The sequence below is a fragment of the Malurus melanocephalus genome, unplaced genomic scaffold (genome assembly GCF_030028575.1).
Source record: "Malurus melanocephalus ecotype Western Australia unplaced genomic scaffold, MMel_1.1 scaffold_49, whole genome shotgun sequence".
In the NCBI taxonomy this organism is placed as follows: domain Eukaryota; kingdom Metazoa; phylum Chordata; class Aves; order Passeriformes; family Maluridae; genus Malurus; species Malurus melanocephalus.
Window position 1 is genome coordinate 1,669,817 of NW_026623281.1, and position 23,088 is coordinate 1,692,904.

Genomic DNA, 23,088 nt, shown 5'->3' on the forward strand with positions numbered 1-23,088 from the left:
ATTCACAGGTGAAAACTGAGTCACAGAAATTTTGACAAGCAAGTGGACACTGCATCATCTTAGAGTGTAAGGCTTGTGATGATGCCTTCTGATTTATTTGGATATATTGTTAGGAAAACCAGATTCCAGGAATGTGTGGTGTTTAATCCCTTCTTTTTCCTCAGTTATGTTYCTGTTATCTGTAATTTTCCTTTTGTCTTTGTATTTTATAGCTGCTTCCAGAACTCACAAATCCAGATGAGCTGCTTTCATACCTGGATCCTCCTGATTTGCCAAGCAATAGCAATGATGACCTTCTGTCTCTCTTTGAAAACAACTGAATCCATATGTATTCTCCCATCCTTTTCACTTGTTCACACGTGTGTGGCTGCACAGCGAGGAATCTTAACACTCCTTTTCCACAAGAGAAGAAAAAAAACCTCACAACTTGATCCAATGGTGCACTCCCTGCTTTCTTCATCTCAGAACTGCTTTTGTTAGCTTCAAAGACTATGAAAGTGACGGGAGAAAATAATAAAAAAGTTAAATAAATGCAGTAATCTCCGAGTCTGCCATGCTACATGTGACAAAGAAGCATAGACAGTTGTGCAGCTGTTGGAAACCCCATTTGGTGTTCATCTTCTAGAGAGAGAGTTCTGTGATTAACATAGTGTGAAGTATCTTGGCAAAACCGAATCTTGGCAAGGGAAGAAAAATCAACAGAATGGAACTGTCTTTAATTGACCCGTCTCAGAGTGTCTTTACAATGCTTGTTCTTCCATTTTTTTGAAACTGTGTCTCCCTCTGCCCCACCTCTCCTCTGCCCCCCTCCAGCCATGGTTTTGCCTTGGAATGATTATCCTGGCCATACACGAAATGAAAAAAAAAACCACCTACAAAGCTCAAAAAAGCACAAATCCTGCAGTCAAATGGCAAAGATAGGGAAGACACACAGGCCTGTAGAAGGAGCCAGCAGTTTAGCTAATGCGACTTCAGTAACAGAGTCCTGAGATCTTCAGGCCGCAGCCATGGGTGTCGGTGTTTCTGCAAGCGCAGGGATCTTAACCACCTCTTTGCAGGAGTCCTCTGGCCCAGCACACAGATTGGAAATACCTAGGAAAAATTTTAAAGGAGTTTGCAATGTTTAGGGATTTTTGTGATTTTGATTCAAATCACTACCTTTTCTGGCTGCGTTAACATCCAGTTGTAGAGATTGCTGTAATAGATCTTTTTGCCATGTATGCCGTACATAATGGAAAAGAGAGGGAGGGGGGATGCAAACCAAATGGTTCCTGATTATTACCTACAGCCTTCAGTGCCCCAAGAGTTTGTGTCACTGTCTGTACTGCACAATGCATAGTAAGACAAGCTGGGTTGAAGGCAGCGAGGAAATCATTACAGGATGGAGGGAGCGTAACATCACTATCTACATAATTGTTTTTAATTATCAGCTTGAGAAGGGGCATTGACATTGGACAGACATCTTACAACTTCATTTTAGTTTTGCTTTGCATTCTGTTTTTGTGACTGTTACAGATACTTCAGGCTTTTCCTTTTCTCCTCCTTCAGTTTTGTTTTTTAAACTTTGGCTGCTGGGATGAGCTCTTTCTCCTGAAGGACCGAGCACGGGGAAAATAAGAACCTGTCAGTAGATTGCTACTGCCCTCAAGAGACCCTGCTGCCACAATTACTGTCTTGCCCCGTGATCTTTGCTTCTTGTGTGGTTGCTGCTCCTGCATGAGCTTCCTGTTGCTTCTGTGCCCATTTCTGTGCTCTTTGTCTCTCTCTCTCTCTCTTATAAATGATGTACAGTAGCTGTGTAAGAAGTGCATGTGTGCCAACTTTGCCCTCATGGTGCAACATTTCAGCTTTTGCCCACTGTACAGTTATTGGTTTTGTTTCTTTTTGATACTAAAGCATATTTGACTCATTTTCCTCTTCCCAAATCCAAACACCCTTCGTTTGCTCGCCGCAATGCATTTTAAACTGAAGTGCCAGGCAAAATTTTGTTTGCTCCTGTCAGTTTGACTAGATAGCTTCCTAGCCCTCTTGTGTTTAGTTTGCAATGCTGTAAATGGCATGCTCTGTGCTTACGACTCTGGATTTGCTTTCCTCACCAAAGTCATATTTGTAAATTCTCTGCATTTTTTTGTTTTATTTTGCTCCTTTTGTTAACGTTTCCCACTGCTGCTGTACATGCGTCGTGGTATATATATGCTAGTCAGCAGCTCCTTGCTGTAGATATTAAAGGAAATGGCGGTTTAGTTCTTTTATTTTCCAGTAGGAGTATTGAATCTGTCAAACGTATTATGTAGAAATGGTCCCACACTTATATTTTTCCTCTTTCAAGTTTTTTTAAGAAAAGCGCTGTTCATTATGCAAAATCAATTATTTTAAGAATTGCTATTGTAAATATCTTTGTGAATATTTTAGTATCGTCTTTGATAATATTCAACATTTTCATGATCTGGTTATACTTTTGCTGGTGTTTTTAAATACCTTGTCTGAAGAAAAATATGGGTCCTTTTTTAAAAAAGAAAATTGAGGGTTCTTTAACAGAATAAGGGAGTTGGGTTTTGGTTTTTTTCCCCCCTATTTTCTTTTGGTAAGTTAGCCCAAATTTCATATCCATTTATGTGATGAACGAATTGATACAGCAGGCAGTACCTGGATAATCAGGGCCCAGCTCTGTTATGGAAACATAATTGTGTTTGTCTAGGAAAAAAGAAACCCCAASTGATCGACCAGTGTTCATTGACTGTGGGTGATTGTGAGCTGGTAATGGCAGAGTTTGTTTGTTTGCCCAAGTGAGTGGAACACGTAGGACCAGCTGTCTGACCAGGTAAAGATGCACTAAGGCAAGCAGCAAATCTGTATGGTACCATATTTATATCACTGTATTGGTGCTCCCATATCTGAAACTGGGGCAAAGACACTTAGGGATGTTGGTGGGTGGGGGAGGGAAACAGTAGAGTGTATTTTATTCTGCTTAGAAATGTCTTTTTTCTTACATAGGCTTGACAACCTGTAGAGGATCTCTGCAGAATATTAAAGATACCTTGGTGTAATACATGGTAATATGGTTGTGGTGTGGTGCTGCTATCACACAATTCCTAGGAAAGACCGTTGTTCAGTTACAGATRTGTTTTGTAGCCATTTTACTGTAGTAGTCTCCCCCTGGTTTTTTGCTGCATTTTTTTGTATAGGTCTGGAATTCATGTGCAGAGGTGGCTAATGATAAACTGACTTTATGCCCTTAGAGTTTGTTTTTTCTGTTTGGGGGGTAAGTTTCTTAAGCCATAGGTTTGGGAATAAAGAAGATTTCTCGCTAATAGTTGGAACTGGTTGCTCTGATTTTTTTAATTGATTCTGTTTAATGTTCCATTGTCCACTGATTCCTGAGCAGCTAAGTTAGTCACCTGAAATTCATTTTCGCATAAACACAATATTAGTATTTTAAACCAGGTATGTTAAGGATTGACCTTTTGCTAACTGGTAGTATTTAAAATGTATCATTTAAAAGTACCTGTTGGAAAGCATAAAGGAAAAAAAAGCCCCATAGATATTAGTAGCATGATTGGAGCAGTGTTGGCATCTGCTTTGTACAGTAATAGACAATTAAAGCGGTCAACTGACATCTTTAAACTTACGGAAACATTTGGCTTCTAAGCAGAACTTAAAAAAGAAAATACAACTTTTACCCATCACCCAAATGTTGGACGTTAGAGACAGTTTTAAAATTTATCTGTCAGCTAAAATCAGGTACTGTATAGTGAAGTCAGTATGAAAAAGCTTCTGAAAATTTAGTTGTTTTTTTTTTTATCTGTTCACTGCCGTATTAAAGTTTAGAGAAAAAACCTAGCAAATAGGTAATCACAGTCATTTCTTTTAAAGCTTAATTATTATATGAGATTCCAGTAGTATTTTTCTTCTTCTTGTTTTGTTTGTTTACCTTTTAATCGTTTCCCTATGGAAGTTCATCTGGGAAAGAACCCACAGAGATCTACAGTTCTGCTGCCAAGACATTATTATAGGACTGACAGATACACGCCAGTGTCTGCAGCGGAGACTCAAGGGACAGCTGTACATATGTAAATGACAAATAGAGACATGTTAACAGAAATGCATTCATTTTCCTTGGAATGTGCATTGTTTTTATTTCGCAGGAAAAAAAAAGCTTGAAGCTCCATCTTATGTGGAAAATGAATCCTGTTTGTTAGCGTTTGTGGAGTCTCAGCATTTGTTCCACTTTCACTTCTGTAATATACTCTGATCCTTTGTTTTGTTTTGTTTTATCTACATGTAATATTTAGCTTACGTGTACTAGTCTATCACCTGTGTATTTTTAGGGTGCTACAGAAATAATGAAGAAAAATACGGGGATTAAAAAAAAAAAAAAAATGTAACCAAATTCATACTTTGTACAATTTTTGATATCACGATCAGAGGAGAATTAAAAAAAAAAAAGTACAATCTGAGGTAAAATGCAAAAATGGCCATTGTCTTTGTTTGTACATTGTATGTACAGTACAATGCAATCATTTCATACTTTAAACTGGTCAGAAAAAATAATTGTGATTTTTAGTCTTGCAAAACTGTATGTAGTTAGATGATGTGACAACCTAATATTTATCTAATAAATATGTATTCAGATGAAACCTGTATATTAGGTGTTCATGTGGTTATTTTGTATTTAAAGATCAAATTATTTGACTATTGCTAGACATTTATATACTCTGTTGTAACACTGAAGTATTCTCATTTGCTCATGTTAATTTTTTTTTCCTAAATAAATTTGCAAAATTAAGGTCTGACTAATTGGCAGCTGCTTTGTAAATTTTGAGTTTCTTTTTGAAACCATGAACTTCCCCTTTGCCATCCATGGTTTGAGTTAATGTGGAAGTCAGTACACTTGCATAAAGTTACCTTTTTCAGAGAGCAGGACTTGGCGCAGGAAGGGAAAGTTATGAAGCACCCTGAAAAGAGAAAGAAGATTAAAAAAAGATTATGAATGCATACATGGGATCACACAGAAAAAAAGTCCCTGCCAAGCAAGGTATTGGTAACTTGCTGCTCAGTATGCAAGGCACTGCCTCTCTCCCAAACAGGTAATAATTACTTTGAAATTAAATCTTTATGTGATATGAATAACAGGAAAAGATGGATTCTCCCTGGAATTGGCACATGAGGTATTAAACATCCAGTACCTTTGTTTTAGATTCTTCCAAGTTTGATACTTTTCTTGTAATTGGAACCTGTCATTAATATGAAATTAGATATTTTCTTAATGCATCTCTTTCTTAARGTTGAAGCATTTGGTTTCTAAATGGAGTCTTTGAGTTATGAATCTGCTTAATTTGTCTCCCTGTTCAGCTGTAAGCAGCCTGAATGGTGACACRAGGACTATGCACAGGATATCAACAGCAGCCATGGCATGAACAGGTCCTGTCCTGGCAGAGTTCTACACCAAAGGAGCCACAGACAGCAGTCACTGTGCCTGAGAATTTGTTTGAACAGATCTGCTGAGTAACTCTGTATATGTATATGGCATCTGTGGAAGTGTTTAGGCTGAACCCACCTTTGACATTCTTTCAAATACCTGGGAACAACTCAACCATTTCACAATATGAGCATCTATGCAAGCACATATAGCAATTATTCTACACCTCCACAAGGGCACAAGTCTTTGTTGTTGATTGAGATACATACAAGTTTGTGTGTGTATGTGTATACACACATACTTACCTATGTAAATATGTATTTTTAAATCTAAAGTAGGGATTTATTTTCTCAAARTTGGGAAAAATAATTTGTTTGTGACTCACAATTTCTGTCTTCCTTGGTGGCACTACCCCAGTACAGTGGAATTTTTAGGATAACATAACAAAGCTGAGTTACAGTATACACAGTAGTGAAACAAAAAAATATGTATCCATTCCAGCCAATAATTAGTAACTGTTTTGGTTTTGGTATTCTGTTTTCCTGGAAGCTCCCCTGAAGTGTCAGCCAGAACATAGTGCAAACTGACATTGGCATTGCACAACTGGAGTAAAGCACAAAGAGCTCGAGTGATGTCCTTAAGCGCTGGACATTTTTGAAGCTTACTTTGTAGTCTGAGGAGGCTGTGACAACGCTGAATTTGGTATTTCTCCCAGATGTCACCTGAGGATAGGTAAGATGCATGTATACAGTTGATGCTGGTGTCTCCTGTCCCGTGTCCTGGCGTGTTTGTTGTGGATGTCATGCACTCTGCATGCGCTTCCAGAGAGCCACCTGCACGAGTACCTGTTTGTGACTTSTTCATTAATCCATGTGCTAATCAGTTGTGGAACAACTTCAGAACGAGCTTATTTCCCTGCATTTCTTCTCTACTGTGCCATATCAGTATGGCTCTCTGCATCATGTTAGTTTGTGCATACTCTATCCTGTTGCCATGCACTTGATCATGCTTTTTACAAGAGTAACGCATTGAAAACAATGAGAAACATGGAAGGGGGGTGGATCCCTTGTCTCCTTTCTGCTTGGACAGTGTGGGTGGCAGTCCTGTGCATCAAACTGTTTGCTTTCATTTAAAATAAGCTAGTCAGCACATAAAACAGCTGTATTACTTTCACGTGATATTGTAGATATAATTCTTTGCTATCCTCTGTTTCCCTTTAAAAAATGTAGTTTCACATTTGTATACCTAGTCTTATATTTGTATGTGTAATTAACCTGAACTCACTTCTCTGTTATCTGCTTAAATTCTACATCTGTACAAATCTTCCTGCATTTTCAACTTCCAGTCATGAACAATTTTCTTTTTTACWTTTTGAGTTATTACCAGTATGTCACCTTATGACACCACTTTGTGTCACTGAAATCCTACTGATTCTTATAGAGAATATTGCTCCCAATGTCTGTCATTGTCTCAATGCACTATTCACRTTTGTTCTGTCTAAAAAGAACACAGGATTTTTCTTGCATCAGACAGACCACTGAAAGCTTCTGCTGAGACATCTTGTTTCCATCAGTCTACAGAATTTTCCAGGGGAATATAGAAAGAAGTGGCCCCCAAGGAACATAATCAATGATGCAATTTTGTATATGAAGCAAGCAGACAGCAATTAGGTCATGACTCCTGCARGTTGTTAGCACACAACATGGCACAGGTGGGCTGACAGGTTGATTTGCCACATAGTTCACCCACATTTCCAGAAACTCCTTGCCTAGACCATAACTAGTTTTCTACTATTTAATTATAGCCTTCTGTTCAAATCCTTCCCTTTTGTGGACTGAATAAGGCTCATTCCCCTGTCTCCTCAATATGTCTGTTGGTTTTGTCCAGTATCTTTCCAAACACTGAACTCACCATACTTTTTGAYAGATCCAGTTACACATAGCAAAGGTAACACCAGTATTAACACTTCTAAATAYACTGGCTTCTCTATGCCTTTTTGGCTCTATTAGATATCCTAAGAGGTAGCTTTAGGATTATTAATTACAGTTAATTAATAATCTACAGTTAATTAATAAAACCTACAGTTTTCCCCTAGGTCAGAGTTATGACCAGTTCAATTTTTAATTTAATTTTACAGTTTAGACTTTTTAGTTTGTCCACAGCTGTTTCATTATGTTGGTTGTTTTAGATTTTGTAAGAATATTTTGGCACGTTCATTTGTCAGCTTGGTCTCATATGAACACATCGATTATTGTGAACACAGAGACAAGTTGCTAATTTTAATAAATTTTAACACTAGAAAAGGACAAGTACCTTTTTAAAATACTTTGGTTTGTTAAAACAGTTTAAATTCCCCATTATTTAATGAATGCTGGAGTTGAAGTCTTGGTGTCTTTTTAAKGCATAAATTTATTCTCATTTTTTACATTCCAAATTTATAATCAGTGCTCCCTTTCCTTACTTCTGTGTTTCTCAGAAAACAGTGAATTTTACCCATTTACCCATCTGATGAGCTTCSTCGTTAGTGACTGGCTGTAATACCCATTTCATAAAGTTATTCAGRATATATTCCTTCACAAGAAATCCAAGCACTTTTCCAAGTTATGTGTAATGGTCCCTCTGGGAAGAAGCATGGCTTCCACATTACCACTATCAAACTGATGGCAAAAGGTGTTGARGTGGCACTGAGTTAGAGTCAAAAACTAAGGAAAGCCAGACTGACTCCTCTGAATGCTAAGAGACTTTCTTACCCTTAGCTTTGAAATATTTCACCAAACGCTTCATTATCCAGCAATTATGTTTTTTGACTGTAAATGTGACGCGCGTTAATTTGCATCTGACAACTTGAGAGCTCAGTTGGTGGCACATTGTGTGTTCAGGTGATGGTCACATGCTGTTGTGTCATATAAGTATGTCACAACGTTACATGCTCACACATGTAGTACTGCTGTTAYATGCTGAAGGGAAGCAATTCTTTTGTAGGGAAATGGCAAAAAAAGCAGAGAGGAATCTGAGATTCCGTGTGGTGCGGTTGCTTCCAGCAGAGCTGTTCATTACACAATAACTCTTGTAAGTATGCAATGCCTCTCCCACCCACAGACAAATCAATGTCCTGAAGTTTTGTGAGGCCACTGGGAGTAGTAGSTGCATTTAGCTGGAACCTAAAATCATGTATTTTAAATGCTTTGCCAGACTGTTGTGATCTGTATCTGTAGGCAGCTGTAGTGGTGTATGGACAAAGTTCTGGGAAGCTGCAGGGAGCTGCAGGGTGCCCTGGGCACTGCATAGAGGCACTGTGACACATCAGCAGTGGGTAACCATTCATTATGCAGGGAGATTGAGTAATGAATTCCAGGCAAGCAATGTCACTCAGAAATTCTGAAACTAAAATGCTGATCACAGGTGTAAAGAGCATGAGTGGATTGAGGTTTTTCTTGTATGACTATTTGTAGGTAATTGGTATGAAGTCATGTGGGGAAACTCCTCTCTAAGTACAATGTGTGCTGGAGAGAGTAGTGAGCTGAGTTACTATAAATTCCTAAGAGGAAACTTTGATTGGGGGAAATATTTATTAGCATTTTTTCTTTTTATGCCTAAGTGTACCTATGTGGCCACTCTATGCACTTTGAGCTCTGGTATAGTTAAATTTCACATTGCAATCACTTAGTGTAGTGGAAAGGTCTTTCACCATCTCCCCCACTCCAGTCCCCATTCATAAATAAATGTATATCACAGATCACAGAGTTCCTTTCCAGCTCTTCACTCATCTCCTAGTTTAGCCAAAAYCTAGAAGAGAAAATTAGGCTGAGTCTTTTGAAGTGCAGCACATCCAGGCTCTGCAGGTAGAGGATGGGAATGCCCACTGCAAATTCCTGCTCTCCTCACTTAAAATCAAGCTGTGTACCTGCATGACCTCTCCTTATTCTAACAGTCCTGATTAGCAGAGTCCTTGAGATAACCATGTCCCAGAGGTGCAAGGGTTCTCATAATGAATGTCAGAATCAATATTGTGGGAATTCCCTACATCACAGGATCAATTGATGTTCCTGTGCGATGCACTTAATGGTAGATTGCTGCAGCCTATATTTGAGTTTTTGTCTTGTCCTAGCACACAGCACCATGAAGAGCATATCAAAATGGGCCACAGACCATTCTAAGTTCCATGGAGGTAYATTCTTGCAGTTGGTAGGTTGCAAAAAGCAACTTATCACATCTGCCAACAGCATCAGTCCAAGATTAACCTACATTCCTCTGTCACAAATGAGTAGGCACATGCACAGTTAGAATCAGGAGTGCATATCACCTTTTTACCAGTGCACTGTCTGTCTGCTCAGGTAACACCATTTCAAGACCCTTGAAATCAAAATTCCCAAATTTTAGGTCATCTTTCATGCATTTATTCCTTCTGTTTCTTTGGAAGAGCTACTTGACCGCTGTTGTTGTTTCCTGTCTTGGCACAATGGTGGTAATATTTAATCAGTTACTGAATAGTCTTTATGAAGTTGTAATATATCAGCRTGAAATTCTGGTATTGTATCATTCAAAGTTCTTCCTGTGCAGCAATTTCTCTGCTGCAACATAAGAAGGRTCCTTCAGTAGGTGGTTTCTAAAAATACTGATTTGGAAACTAATTTCAAAAGAGTCCTCCTTGTTTATTGATCCATAACTTCTGTATAATTTGGGGGGAAGGGAGAGGGGATGATGAAATCTGTAAGGGCAGGTACCCATACTTGTGATAGCTCTGCTGAAGCACCATTCTTGATGGCCTCTGCAGCCACACTCTGTTGCCTRTCTAACCTCACACTCCTTTTCCAGGCAAATGTACTTATACCCCTGTCAGATGTTGCAGAATTTCAACAACGAACATGTCTACAAATAGATGTGTTCAGAGCTCCCCTAAAATTATTTCAGTTTGCTGAGCTAGCTCTAAGCCTCATTAGGCAGTGATATGGTGGCCTTTGACAGTTTTTGGAGACCTTTTTCTGTCCTTCTTGGAAAGTGACCTCTTTAATTCACAAGTTCCTAGTCAAACTGTCTGCATGAGTTGTAATTCATCTGATTCTGCAGACCATAACAAGTGATTTAGTAGCAGCTTTATTGTGTAAACCTATACATAGTAATTCAGTCCATATTCTCAAATTTAAAAATCACCACTTGATTTTTTGTCTTCCTACCAAGGAAGACAAACTCCTGCCAATGAGGAAAACTGCTCTACCAAAGACATCTGTGGACTCTTAGCAAAATAGTTCAAAGCTGTTCCACCTGTGTTTCCCAAATGTGAAACAAGATATTTTCTTTTGCTCATCTTTTGTCTTGTTTATTAAATAATAAATCCTTCAGAGCCAGAAATGTCTGTTATAGATATAAACAGAACATGTAATTTTGATTTGGGCTTCTAGTGGCTAAAAAGGAGTGTGAGGTTTTTTATGTTCACTAGAGAATTGGTGGATGATTAGATTAACAGTCAAAATTTACCAAAAATGGACTTGAAGTTGAGAAGCCATGATGAGCTTAGAAGTGCTGATTTAAGCTCTTATTAAAAAAAATCACCTTTAGATTACTGGTAAAGAAAGAGAAAATACCAGCATGGCACTGTATTCACAAAGTAAGTAATTGTTCATCCTTATCTTGAATATTGTGCAAAGATCCCCTTATCCCAAAAATCCATAAAAGTGGTACAGCTCAGAGAGGGATAATTAAGATGATCCAAAGACATGGAAGAGCTTTGTTATAAATAATAATTGAGTTGGCTGTGACTCTTCAATCTTGAAATGAGAGAAGAGCTGTATGACAAAGATAGATACCAAACAATTTGTTTCCTCCAGCACAAGAAGTAAGGCACATTAGATGAAGGCACTTGGAGCAATATTCAAAGCAAACAGATTCTCAATGCTCTGGACAGCAGGCCTGTGGAAGGGCAGCTTCCAGGTCATTGCCAAGGCAGCTGTGGATTTAAGACTGGTCCAATGARGGAATAAAAAAAGATCCCTACATATCCAAGTCAGGAAGTTCTCTGGAGTGAAAGCAGTAGGAGGTTGAAAGCATAATGGCCTATAATACACCCCTCCCCTATTTTCATTCCTCCTTAGGTATTCCTTGGAGCCTCCAGGACAAGATGAACCTTTGGACATAGCTTTATATGGCCCTGTAATTACAAAACATGGTACCTGCTATAGTCATCCCTACAGCATCAGCAGTTAAGGGTCTCTCTGGAGTGTGTGCCTGGAAAATGGTATTCATTCAGGATTTCTCAGTTGTTTGTAATTGTACGTTGCAATTCTACCCTGATCTTCGTGGTCAGGGCAGTGCCTTGATTGACAGCTTTCTGTTGATTCACTGGATGCCACTGATGAAGGCACTTTTAGCTGCTTGACACAAAGAGCTTAAGTGGGATCAAAAGTATACTATTCCTCACACAGGGGCTGTCTTTGATTGTGTTAGACCATATTACATAGTTGTATTATTCTAACTTTCACTAGAATAACTTAATTTATAATAAAAGCAATGGGAAAGTAATTATTAGAATCACACTCGATTTTCTTTTTTTAAGACATCTTATGGCATTAAGAACTTGAAAAACTTTCGGAAGAATACATGGAATCAGGGTGGAAACTGGAGATTTCAAATTAACAGCCAAATATGCAGTCATATGTATTAAGTATTTTCATCTAAGTGGCTAAATTAGAAAAAAAAAATTATATGTGTTGTTATTTTCCTACAGAACATGAACAAATTTCACTATATTAAACCTGGACTGCTGCTACTCTCTTTTGCAGTCCCTCGGGCAGGTTTCCGGCCCCACAGATGAGGTTCTGGAGCGATGCTGCGGGGTGACTCAGGAACAACCGCCTGTTTCGAGAGTCAGTGCCGAAACTGCCGGGGTGCTGGCGGTGAGTGATGGGCAGCCCGTGACTCCCGTTTCCCCGCTGATCCCAATTATCCCGGCACTCGTGACGGCTGCAACGCCTTCCCGCCAAAGGTGCTCACCGGAGGCGTTGAGTGAAATGACGAAATTTGAGAAACTTCTCCGCCCCTGTTGGTCCCTGGGGTAAGGGCCTGTGAGGAAAGGTGCAAAAAAACCTAAAAAACCCCGCATGCAAGCAGACAAACGAGACCCCGACAGCCCCTCACAATSGCCATGCAATGGGGGACGGGGAGGGGGCAGCACTGAGGGCAGCCGGGGAGCACACGATCCGCTGCCGAGGGGAGCACGGACTGTCCCCGACGCTGGGCATCGGCTCCCGCGTTCAGCCCGCTCGGCCCCGCGTTCAGCCCGTCTGGCCCCGCCCGGGCCCCGCGTTCAGCCCGTCTGGCCCCGCCCGGGCCCCGCGTTCAGCCCGTCTGGCACCGCCCGGGCCCCGCGTTCACGCCTGTCGGCAGCCCCGGGGCGCCATCTCGCCCTGCGCTGCTGATGCCGCCGCCAGCGGGCGCTGTGGTGCGGCGGCGGAGCTCATAAAGGCCGCGGGGCAGCCACAGCGTGYTCTTGTGTCTGTCGCTGTCTGCGTGTCTGTGACTGTCGCGCCGCCCTGCCCGCCCGCGGGATGCTGGCGCTGAGCGCCGCCCGCCGCCTGCTTCGCCCGCCCGGGGACCTGCTGCCGCCGCCGGGGCTCGCCTGCATGTGGGCTGCCGGCGCCCGCGGCTGCAGCGGGGCCGCCGCCRGCTCGCCGAACCCGGTGGTGTACTTGGACGTGGGCGCCGACAACCAGCCGCTGGGACGCGTCGTGCTGGAGGTAGGGGCGCGGGGCCCAGGGGACGGTGCCCGCGGAGCCGAGGGCGGCCTGGCCCCGGGCATGGCGGCCGGGGAGCGGGCAAGGTCAGGGCGGGCGGGCGCCCAGCGCCGGCTCCAGGGGCCGCGGCGAGGGCACACCCCCCTGGTGCAGGCGGGAGAACGACCCGGGGGATGGCGGGGCGGGCAGGGCTCGGAGCGGGGCTGGAGCGGTCCCTAAAGCCGTCCCGCGGGGCGGCCGGGGGGGAGGGCAGGGCCCTGGTGTGGCTGTGAGCCTCCAAGGAAGGTCACTTGCATAGTAAGGTGAAATACTGAGTGAGAATAAACTTACCGCTGTTGCATACCGCTGGCTTGAGAGGAGCGAGCGGGGTCTCCGAGACACTGAGGTCTCTCGCYTTCCCGCCTGGGACAGCCGTCCCGTGGAGCCCTTCGGCCGCATTTCCAGCTTCATCCTGTTTTTTTGCTGGGTGCTCGTGGTGTGATTCGTGGGTGTCCTGAGGCGCTTGCCTTTCCTCCACGTGCAGCGAAAGGCCCCGCGCTGCTCGGACGGGCAGCAAGCTCAAGAGCCGAGTACCTGCTGGCTCCATCCTTAAAAACTCAGCCTCTGAAATACTCGGCCATGTAAATGAGGCCTGAACAGGAAAAATTCTGTAATCTCACCGCTTAAAAAAAGCACAGTGAGCACTACCGTGTTGTCTACATGCGTCCTTAGGGTGGGCCTGTGCCTCAGGTACATGCATTCTCTCCAAAAGRAGTTCCTTTGAGACTAGAGCCCAGTGTATTTTTATTCATTGAAACTGTCAGCAAATGAATCAATTGGATTCTTCCAGCTCTTGTGCTCTCCGAAGGTAGCATTTCAGGGAGTCATAGGTAAAAATATTGCTGTGCAAGTTCCTTACTCATTAATGAAAAATCTGCATGGTATTATAAGCAAAAATAGCCTTAATGCTCCTGTATTTCTTGTGGCAGCATTTAATTTATATGCTAAAAGATTTTTAGTGTGCCCAGTTTACAGAAAATCTGAATGTATTGCAGCATCACCTTGAATCTTTGACTGAGCTGTGGTGATCTTCAGCTGTAAATTATAGCTATCAGAGGAGAGTATTCTAGGGACGAAACATTAAATTCTTGCTGCACCCATGCTGCTTCTAGGTATCTACTKCTGGCCACTGTTAGGATGTCAACTAGGTAAAACTTTAACTAGTATGGCCTCTTTTATGTCCTTTTTTAAGATTAGTAAAAAGGTGGACAGTAATCAAAATCAGAAGTCTTCGCTGGTTGCAAATATGTATGTAACACCATAAGTCGATTTTGATACACAGTTTCTGCTTTTTTTCTTCTGCCTTTTCTGTTGTTTTCAACAGCTGGCTCTGGCGGGGGGAGGGGGGAGACTTTGGTCTCTGTAGTTGTATGCAAACTATTTTGGTCCTCRGGGTCTGTAGCGAAGATTCTTCCTAGTTACTGCTCAATTATGTGTTGATCAATGAAATCATTGAACACTGTTCAAGTAACTCTTCATTAACTGCCTAAAAGTTGCRTTGAGGGGATATTTTTAACTGGTGGACAAATGCTTGGAAAGTTTTGAGGTATTCATGGAATTATGGATGGCTTGTGATTTCAGATAACTCACCRCTTTGGGAAGAGGGTTCTGCTGTACCAGTCTCCCATGTAACTGTCTGTTTATGTACATATGAAAAAGCTGACTAATTAATTTATTTGTTTATTTTTTCTTTAACAGCTGAAAGCTGATGTGGTTCCAAAGACAGCAGGYAAGGCAGCATCTCCATAATTTTGAACTTACATATTTAAATTTTAGATTGTGATTTGCAGGAATGAGAACATTCTTTTACCCTTTAGAGCTTTTTTTTCATATTCCATCCCAATTCATTATATAGAGAGAGATGACTGGAAGTGTTAGTGAGGAGATAGAATTTGTTATTTTTCCAAATAGTTTCATTTTGTAATTTGCACCAAGATAGTATGCTTCATATATTCAGTTAACAGTGATGAATAAATACGTTTAAAAYCACACCAGCTGGCATTAAAACCAAACCCCAGAGCAAATGGGGAAGGGGGGTGGTCTTTCTTAGAGTTTCCAAAGAGGATGTTGGGTTTTATTTTACTGGTCAATAGCTGATTAGTGCATTCATTTTACAAAGTTCGTGTGGTTTATCATTTGTTTCCTTCCTCATTTGCTTATTTAGTGGTTCTGAAAAAAAACCTTTCACTTTCACTAGTAGAGAAATACAAAAGAAAAAAGGCAGCATCCTCACAACTTCTGTAAAGAACAAAGGCATAAGAGTCAGAATATGAAACCTTTGACTGCAGGCAAAGATRGGGGAAGTTGGGGAATTGGAGTCACAGCAAAATAAAAGGAAGATGAGATTGAGAAGGATTTTATTTGTACCCCATTCTGAAGCTAAATAAGCTTTGTTTTCTTGGCTTTATAGCAGAGSGTTTTTTAAGTATGGAAGTAACTCATAGATAATAAGACTCTAAAGATACAGTAGAGGTTTTGAAGTGTATGATCTTGRGATATGGTTAATCTAGCTGTGTTTGATTGTATTGCCATATACAATACAGAATGTAATACTTTATGCATTGTTTCCACAGAAAACTTTAGAGCTCTGTGTACTGGTGAAAAAGGATTTGGGTACAAAGGATCCACTTTTCACAGAGTGATTCCTTCATTTATGTGCCAGGTAATGTTTTTTTTTAGTTTTTTTTTATTATGCATATTTTTAGAAATAGACTAGTARTAATGTTTGAAATGGCTCTGCTCTAACCTTTGCTAACAACATGACAAAGAAATGGCTTCTGATCTTTTTGCAATGCTGTTGCTTAACTCATCTTCTGTACAAATAAATGTAAATTATGTGTAGGTGGTAAAAAAGGCCTGGCTGAAGGCTTTCTGCTGTTGTATAGCAGTATACTTTAGTGTGGGRCATAGTTGACAAAATGGCACTTGCTTGGCAGAAGCAATTGTGGGTAGAATGACAATCAGCTTACTGTTTTTAGTGAGCTAAGCAAACAGTGTGTCCATTCCTTATTCCTAGTAGAATAATCTGTTCACAATAGATGATGTGTTCTTATTTTTTTTAACGTCTCCCTAATAYGGAGGGGATGAGGAAACCAAAAGGGTTGAGTTGGAGTAGATTTTTGGGATGACACACCTAGGATGGATTTTGTTTGGATATAAAGGATGAATACTTTGAAATTCTGGATAAGAGCCCCATGCACATTTACRATTTTTTTCTTAAATAGGAGCAACAAAAATAACAACAACAAACCTTTTTGAAAGCCTCTTTTTGTACACTACTTGGCAGATGAGCAGGATGCAGCTGCTGYAGTGCACTGGATTGTATGATTTCTGGTGGTTCTCTAACTTTAAAAAAGGCTCTGTTTCAACAACATTGCATTGTTGAAAGGCTTTGTAAAAAAATTGACAAAAAGTTAAGAAAATTTGAAGGTTATAGTAAGTGTGCTTTATTTATTARCTGATGACTGTGGTGGTCTCCCATCCTCAATTATTATTTTAAGCAAGGATATGTTTGTTGGAACAAGAGGCCCTAGTTGTATGACCTATTTCTAAGAAGGAAAAGGAGACAGGTGTGCTGGAAAGGACCTATTTTCATTCCTTTTAAATGCAAACTAAGGTTTTGTAATACTGATAGAGGGACAGAGTTTAGAAGCCTTTCTGGGATCAGGAATACATAAATATAAAAAAAATAGAAATCCTGTTTTGCATTCTGTCACTAATTTGTGAAGTTCTGTGTAAATCTGTTCTCCTTGCCATCCTTGTTTTGTCCCTCCAAAATGGACTGGAAATCAGGATACTAGATGGTTGACTCTGTGGTATGGTGAGATAATGAATTGATGTTTAGGAATTACTCAGAGGTCATTGCTAAAGTAGAAACATTGAGTTCAGCAATTTTCAAATGAGAGAAAACAGTAGAGACCTGTGCACTTGTTGAGATGGAGTGTTGATATGATTCAGGCAATTGGTATGGCCTAATTGAAGGCCGTCAYATCCGGGCCTGGGCAATTCCATGTCTCCTCATGACACGCAGCATGCAGAACATAGTTCTGGGACTKTGTAGGAGTAGCTGTGACACCACCTGTAACAGATTAGTCAAGGTGAGAAGGGCAAGCTGAAGGTCACATGCAGTACCTGCTGGGTGTGAGTTCTCTGCCGGCCCGGGGATGTCACTCCTGGACAGGACATGGCAGGTGGCTGGAAGCAGTGGTTAGGAGCCACCTTTGCGAGTCACCCTGGTTGCGTTCTTTGGTTGAACCGGTTTTTTGTGTTTAACCTGAGACAGCTGGTCACAGCTCTTCTGGCAAACAGAATGTAGGCAGCTTAAGCTTAATAYAGCTCTGGTGTAACTAACAACAAAACCTAGAAATAGCAAAGGGCAATAATGGAGGTCCTGATCAACRTTTATACCTCGTGGAAGAAAGGAAGGGGGAAAAAGAGTTGGGAGGTCTTGCCTATGGTAATGAACTTGGGTCATTAAGTTTTGAGGCCTTTGAGGTATTCCTTAAAATTATTGCTGTTTGTTGCATCACATTTGGGAGAAACACTGGGAGGTGGGTGTTGGAGTTATGGATGACAGTTGGAGAATATCAGCAATATCTGGAGCAGAAAWTTACTTTTAGCCTGATTATACCTTCATCTAGTTTCATGGTTCTAGATTGAGTGGCCATGCTCATCYTTAACCTGAAGAGAATTTGTTGATTTGTTGTAATTTTTAAATTTGAGCAAGTGTGTATATTTTCAGTAGCATCACTTTTGATATAAAATAGTCCTTGTGTGCTAGTAGAGCTAATACTCATTTCTGTTTCAGGGTGGTGACTTTACAAACCATAATGGAACCGGTGGAAAATCCATTTATGGCAGTAGATTTCCAGATGAAAATTTCATACTAAAGCATGTAGGACCTGGTAAATAAACATATTCTTTTTACCTTTGGATGACTATAACCTGAAATGAAGCATTGTTTATGAAGATGTGTTTAAAAAAAATAAGGTTTTTTTATATTTGGGGTCACTTGCTAATTACAGAAGTATCAAAGAAATTTAACAATGTGTTGTCTGTCCCTGGTATRTGCTTATTTGTGTGGACTGCTCTACAAATATGTCAGCCCATAAGGGGCTTAAAAATTCTCCAAATGTGATATTATTGTGCTTTTATTTTCCTGTTTCATAAGTCATAGACTTGGATGATTACTGCAGCAGTAAAACAAAACTGTCTGGGGTTTCTTATTGACTAGGTAACACAAGTATGTCCTTTTAWACTCAAATTAACACCAGAAAAAGCWAAGGAAAGGCCATACCAAAGAAATCTGATTGAATTCTATAGTCTCTCTTTTTTGCATTGTTACTTCCTCATCCCAGGAGACTACTGCTGTTGAACCAAAGCTTAGGTGATGTTAATTGCATTCAGGGTGTGTACAACTAATTACATCGTTAACACTCTTGCTGTGGAATGAAGGGAGGCTGGGCAGGAGGGAATAGTCAAAGGCACGAAGTTGGCATTAGAAATAATTTGGAGATATTGTGATACCATCACTTCTTCTGTCTGTTGATCTTTAGTCTAAACGTGCAGAACAAAACTGTCTTCTCTGCATACTTTCTACACTATTCTAACAAGTTGTTGCTGCTGTTCCAGGTGTTCTTTCAATGGCCAATGCAGGACCCAATACAAACGGATCCCAGTTCTTCATTTGCACTGCAAAAACTGACTGGTAAGTTCTCAGTCCTGCAGATTGATCTCATTAATTAATASCTGAATCTGGAATATTTGGGGTTTTCTTAGAGTTTTTCTGTGTTGCTTGTGGGTTGATGGGAGGGTTGCTATTTCCAAATTACTTGATTACAATGGAACATAAATTGGTTTTGGTACTTGAGGGAGGAAGGGCTATGACAGCAACAAGTCTGCTATCCCTCAGAATGTTTGGAAGGTCCAGAGCTAAAGGTATTTTATGTCACTTGAAGAGCAGTTGTTCTCACCTGCTGACCAACTCTACAGCAAAGGAACAATGAAGATCTGCTAACACTGTCTTTGTGGCTGTTTTAAGTAAAACTACCTTTGTGTATTTGTTTTACAGGCTAGATGGAAAGCATGTTGTTTTTGGGCATGTAAAAGAAGGAATGGATGTCGTGAAAAAAATCGAGAGCTTTGGTTCCAAGAGTGGAAAGCCCTCCAAAAAAATTGTCATTACTGACTGTGGCCAGCTGTCCTGACCTTTTACCCTACCCTTCATGACACCTTGGATGCTGTGAAAAATGAATCATAAAAACAACCCAAACATTTCTTATGCCACAAATAGCACCTATGCAACCATRCTGTTTATTTAACTTGGTCCAACTTTTATACTTACATTGAATAATATTGATTAAACTCATAATATAGKAACTGAGGCATGTTGTAACTGCACCACCATGGTAGTCACACTCATTTGGTAGAGTTCCTCTTATGTTCTGCAAGAAATGCTAAGATCACCCTGGGTGTATCTGACTGCGGTGTTGATACTGTCTTTAGTATTTGGGTCTTTTGGGTGTTAGAACAAGTGGTGGAGTTGGCAGCAGGGGTTCTGCAGTTGGAGGTTAGATATGAATTGAGAGATGCCTTGTTTCCTTTGGTGCTAATAAGTGCTTATTTCTTGTTTGTCTCATAAYTTTGAAACAATACTGCTGACCAGTGCTCTCAAGGCTGTCTGCAACAAGACTGGCATTTTATGTGTGCCTCAGTGCCAAGTCTATCCAATAGATCTAACGAGCAACTGTGAGTTTTTTAGAAATTAATTCTCATTCAATCTTTTTTCTTGTAGTCTGAAACTACTTTTTAAAAATTAACTCTACCTTACCTGCTTCAGTGGAGCAATTTCACTTTGGTAAATTGCATCACATTGTGTTAGGCTACTGCTGAGGCTCTACCTGAAATAAGACCTCAGTCCAGCCAAAGGATCTCAGGACTAATTTTATTACGGAACTGTGAAGCGTGCTTCTACTCTGGCATCTGGTTCTGTGAAGAATACAGCTCAGTTCTCAATATATGCCTATTTTTGCACTTTGAGAATATAATCAGTATAGTGAGCTTGCTTGAGTGATTAATAGGTTTGATTGCCTTTTTGTCATGTTGATCCTGTGAAGTCACCCCAACTTGGATATTATGTAGATTGTGATTTCTTCTTATGCATCATCATCATAAGTCAAAATTGGTCACCAGAGAATCACAAGGCCTAATCAGTGCAGCAAAATTGTTCTTGTTGGGGTTTATGCATGAGAAGGAGAGAATTCAGCCAATGAGCTGAAGACATTTCATTTGTGTAAAGCTGTGTGTATGTTCTATGTGGCATGCTTGAGCAGCAACAAATGTTGGAACCTCACACCACTGCCTTTGGAATCACTAAGGCTGTAAAGTGTCAGTGATTATGGGAAAAAGCACATGATTGTTTTGTGCAATAATCTCATTACTGAAGAGAAAAATGTGATTGTTTTCTTCAAATGTGAATTTATTTTCWTTGCAGGATGATAATATGTGGGTTAAAATTAATTTTGTACTGGAATTTTTTGCACTGTGGGCTGCACTTGTGTGTGCAAGGTAATACTAAAAATGTAGTTTTGCAAAAAATGGAATTGAAAAGCTTTTTATTCTTTCCACTGTAGCTGCTTCATCTTTGTAGTATTTTTTAAATATCAGATTGTGTTGGTTTAGCTTATTTCACTTGGATACAATAATTTTTTGTGCATTCTCTTAATTTGTATATGAAAATTAATTAAATACACTTCTGCCACAAAAAAAAAAAAAAAAAACTAGTCTGTTCCTTTGTTGAAAGCAGGAATGTGAGAAGCTGAAACCTCTTGGACCTACCTGGGCTGTTCTATTCTGTTGACTTTGTGATGGATCTGATGTGGTGTTGACAAGCCCTGGTGTCATTCAGGTTCAGCCGGCAAGAAAGGGGGTGATGGTGCATTGCTGTGCCTCTCACTACTGAGCTAAAGTATGTGTCCTGCCGGTTCACAGCTCTGTTCCGCTCTGTCCCTGTCCGCTCACAGCGCTCGGTGTCCCGCTCCTTCTCTGCCTGTCTCTGTCCCGCTCCGTCCCTGCCTGTCCCTGTCCCGCTCCGTCCCTGCCTGTCCCTGTCCTGCCCGCTCACAGTGCTCGGTGTCCCGCTCCTTCTCTGCCTGTCCCTGTCCTGTCCCGCTCTGTCACTGCCTGTCCCTGTCCTGCCCCCTCTGTCACTGCTTGTCCCTGTCCTGTCCCGCTCCTTCTCTTCCTGTCCCTGTCCCCACTCGGTCCCTCCCTGTCCTGTCCCCGCTCCATCCCTGCCTGTCCCTGTCCTGTCCCCGCTCCATCCCTGTCCCTGTCCTGTCCCCGCTCCATCCCTGTCCTATCCCCACTCCATCCCTGTCCTGTCCCCGCTCCATCCCTGTCCCTGTCCTATCCCCACTCCATCCCTGTCCTGTCCCCGCTCCATCCCTGTCCCTGTCCTGTCCCCGCTCCGTCCCTGCCTGTCCCGGTCCTGTACCCGCTCCATCCCTGTCCTGTATCCGCTCCATCCCTTCCTGTCCCTGTCCTGTCCCCGCTCCATCCCTGTCCCTGTCCTGTCCCCGCTCCATCCCTGTCCTGTCCCGGCTCCATCCCTGTCCTATCCCCGCTCCATCCCTGTCCTGTCCCTGTCCCTGTCCCTCCCCTCACGGCGCTGGGCGGGCCCCGCTGCCCGCCAGGTGGCGCCCCGCGCTCGCGGCAATGGCGGGCTGTCCCTCAGAGCMGCCGAGAGGCCGCGGGTCAGAGGCYGAGTGCCCGCAGCCTCCTTGTGCCGCTTGCGGTATCGTCCAGAACGGGTATTTTTGGGAACTAGTGTTTAGAAATCCTGCATAGCTCGAATAGGGCACAGAAGAGAGAGGTACTTGTTGCGGAGCTGTGGTTCCGGGACTCAAACGCTGAGGGATGGCACGTGTGCTACYGGCGTTTTTCACCTGGATGTTTTGAATAAAAGTTTGTACACTGGCGGAGAGGTTTGCACATCCAGGCTGCCTCTGGAATGAGGCAGGGGCACTCCAGGAAAAGAGCCTGCTGAGAGCTTCACGTGGCTACCACTGATGTGCTTCCAGATGCAACACAAGTAAGAAAGCACACCCTTAGGTAAAGTGCAAGTAAATATACACAGAAAAAATGAGTTTATATTTCAAAGTTGTTTCAACAAACTCACAAATGTTTTTGTTTAGTCTCCTGTTTTAATTATTTGTTCCAGACTTTCTGCTTACATAAATTGCTTTCTTTGGTGCTAGACTGAGGTTATGTCTCTTTGTTTATAAAGTTTAAATGCTTTGAAGTCAAGACATTTGAGGTACAAAGTGTTGTTCTCTTTTGTTATGCTGTATACTCTGCTGGTAGAAATAKATCAACAATCAGAACCTCAAAGAAGTGAATTACTGAGACTACAAATCATTTTTACGTGACATTTCTAGGCCAATCATGTGGCCTACTGCTAGCTCAGAATTCTTAATTGGACAGGCACACTCTACCCAATTCAGAAGTAACCAAGCTAAAACACATTGAACTTCAAGTGGAAAGCTTTCAAATCTTGAACTGCAGATTTCTTAATTGGGGCTGACTCTGTTAAGAGACATTGTATGGTCCAGCTGATCACAGGTGCATTTTCATCTTCACAGCCCAGAACATCAATTTGTTGCACTATTGAACTGAAAGCCAAGCCCTGGCAACAATTGYCCTGAGCCTTGACATTCTTTCTCCAGCACTTGCTCTGATTTTTCTGGTATAAATGAGCAGGTCACCAAACTTAAAGCTCTAAAACTGCTGCTCCAGTCTGCCTCTCCCCCCTGATGGGGTAATTCTTCATCTGGMTTGGTAGCACTCCATGCACTTTGCTTGGCATTCACCTGTGTTCACTATGCAGGTTTTTTTTTTTTTTTT

At 41.5% G+C, this 23,088-nt stretch overlaps 2 protein-coding genes across 9 annotated transcripts in view; both read left to right on the forward strand.

Annotated features, from left to right (window-relative positions):
* ZMIZ1 (zinc finger MIZ-type containing 1) overlaps nucleotides 1-4,416 on the forward strand; it is a 315,504-nt gene extending 311,088 nt beyond the window's left edge. For all 8 annotated transcript variants that reach the window (XM_057365193.1, XM_057365192.1, XM_057365197.1 and 5 more), the window contains one exon: nucleotides 213-4,416. In XM_057365193.1, the coding sequence (XP_057221176.1) occupies nucleotides 213-320 (108 nt within the window). In that variant the 3' untranslated portion in view covers nucleotides 321-4,416. The remainder of the gene's footprint in view (nucleotides 1-212) is intronic.
* An 8,447-nt stretch (nucleotides 4,417-12,863) lies between these two features.
* On the forward strand, nucleotides 12,864-20,954 carry PPIF (peptidylprolyl isomerase F). The gene is made up of 6 exons (XM_057365201.1): nucleotides 12,864-13,149; nucleotides 14,884-14,911; nucleotides 15,756-15,847; nucleotides 17,993-18,089; nucleotides 18,817-18,892; nucleotides 19,256-20,954. Exons 1-6 carry the CDS (start codon nucleotides 12,961-12,963, stop codon nucleotides 19,389-19,391), a joined length of 618 nt encoding a protein of 205 aa, XP_057221184.1. The 5' UTR covers nucleotides 12,864-12,960; the 3' UTR covers nucleotides 19,392-20,954.
* The last annotated feature ends 2,134 nt before the right edge of the window (nucleotides 20,955-23,088 follow it).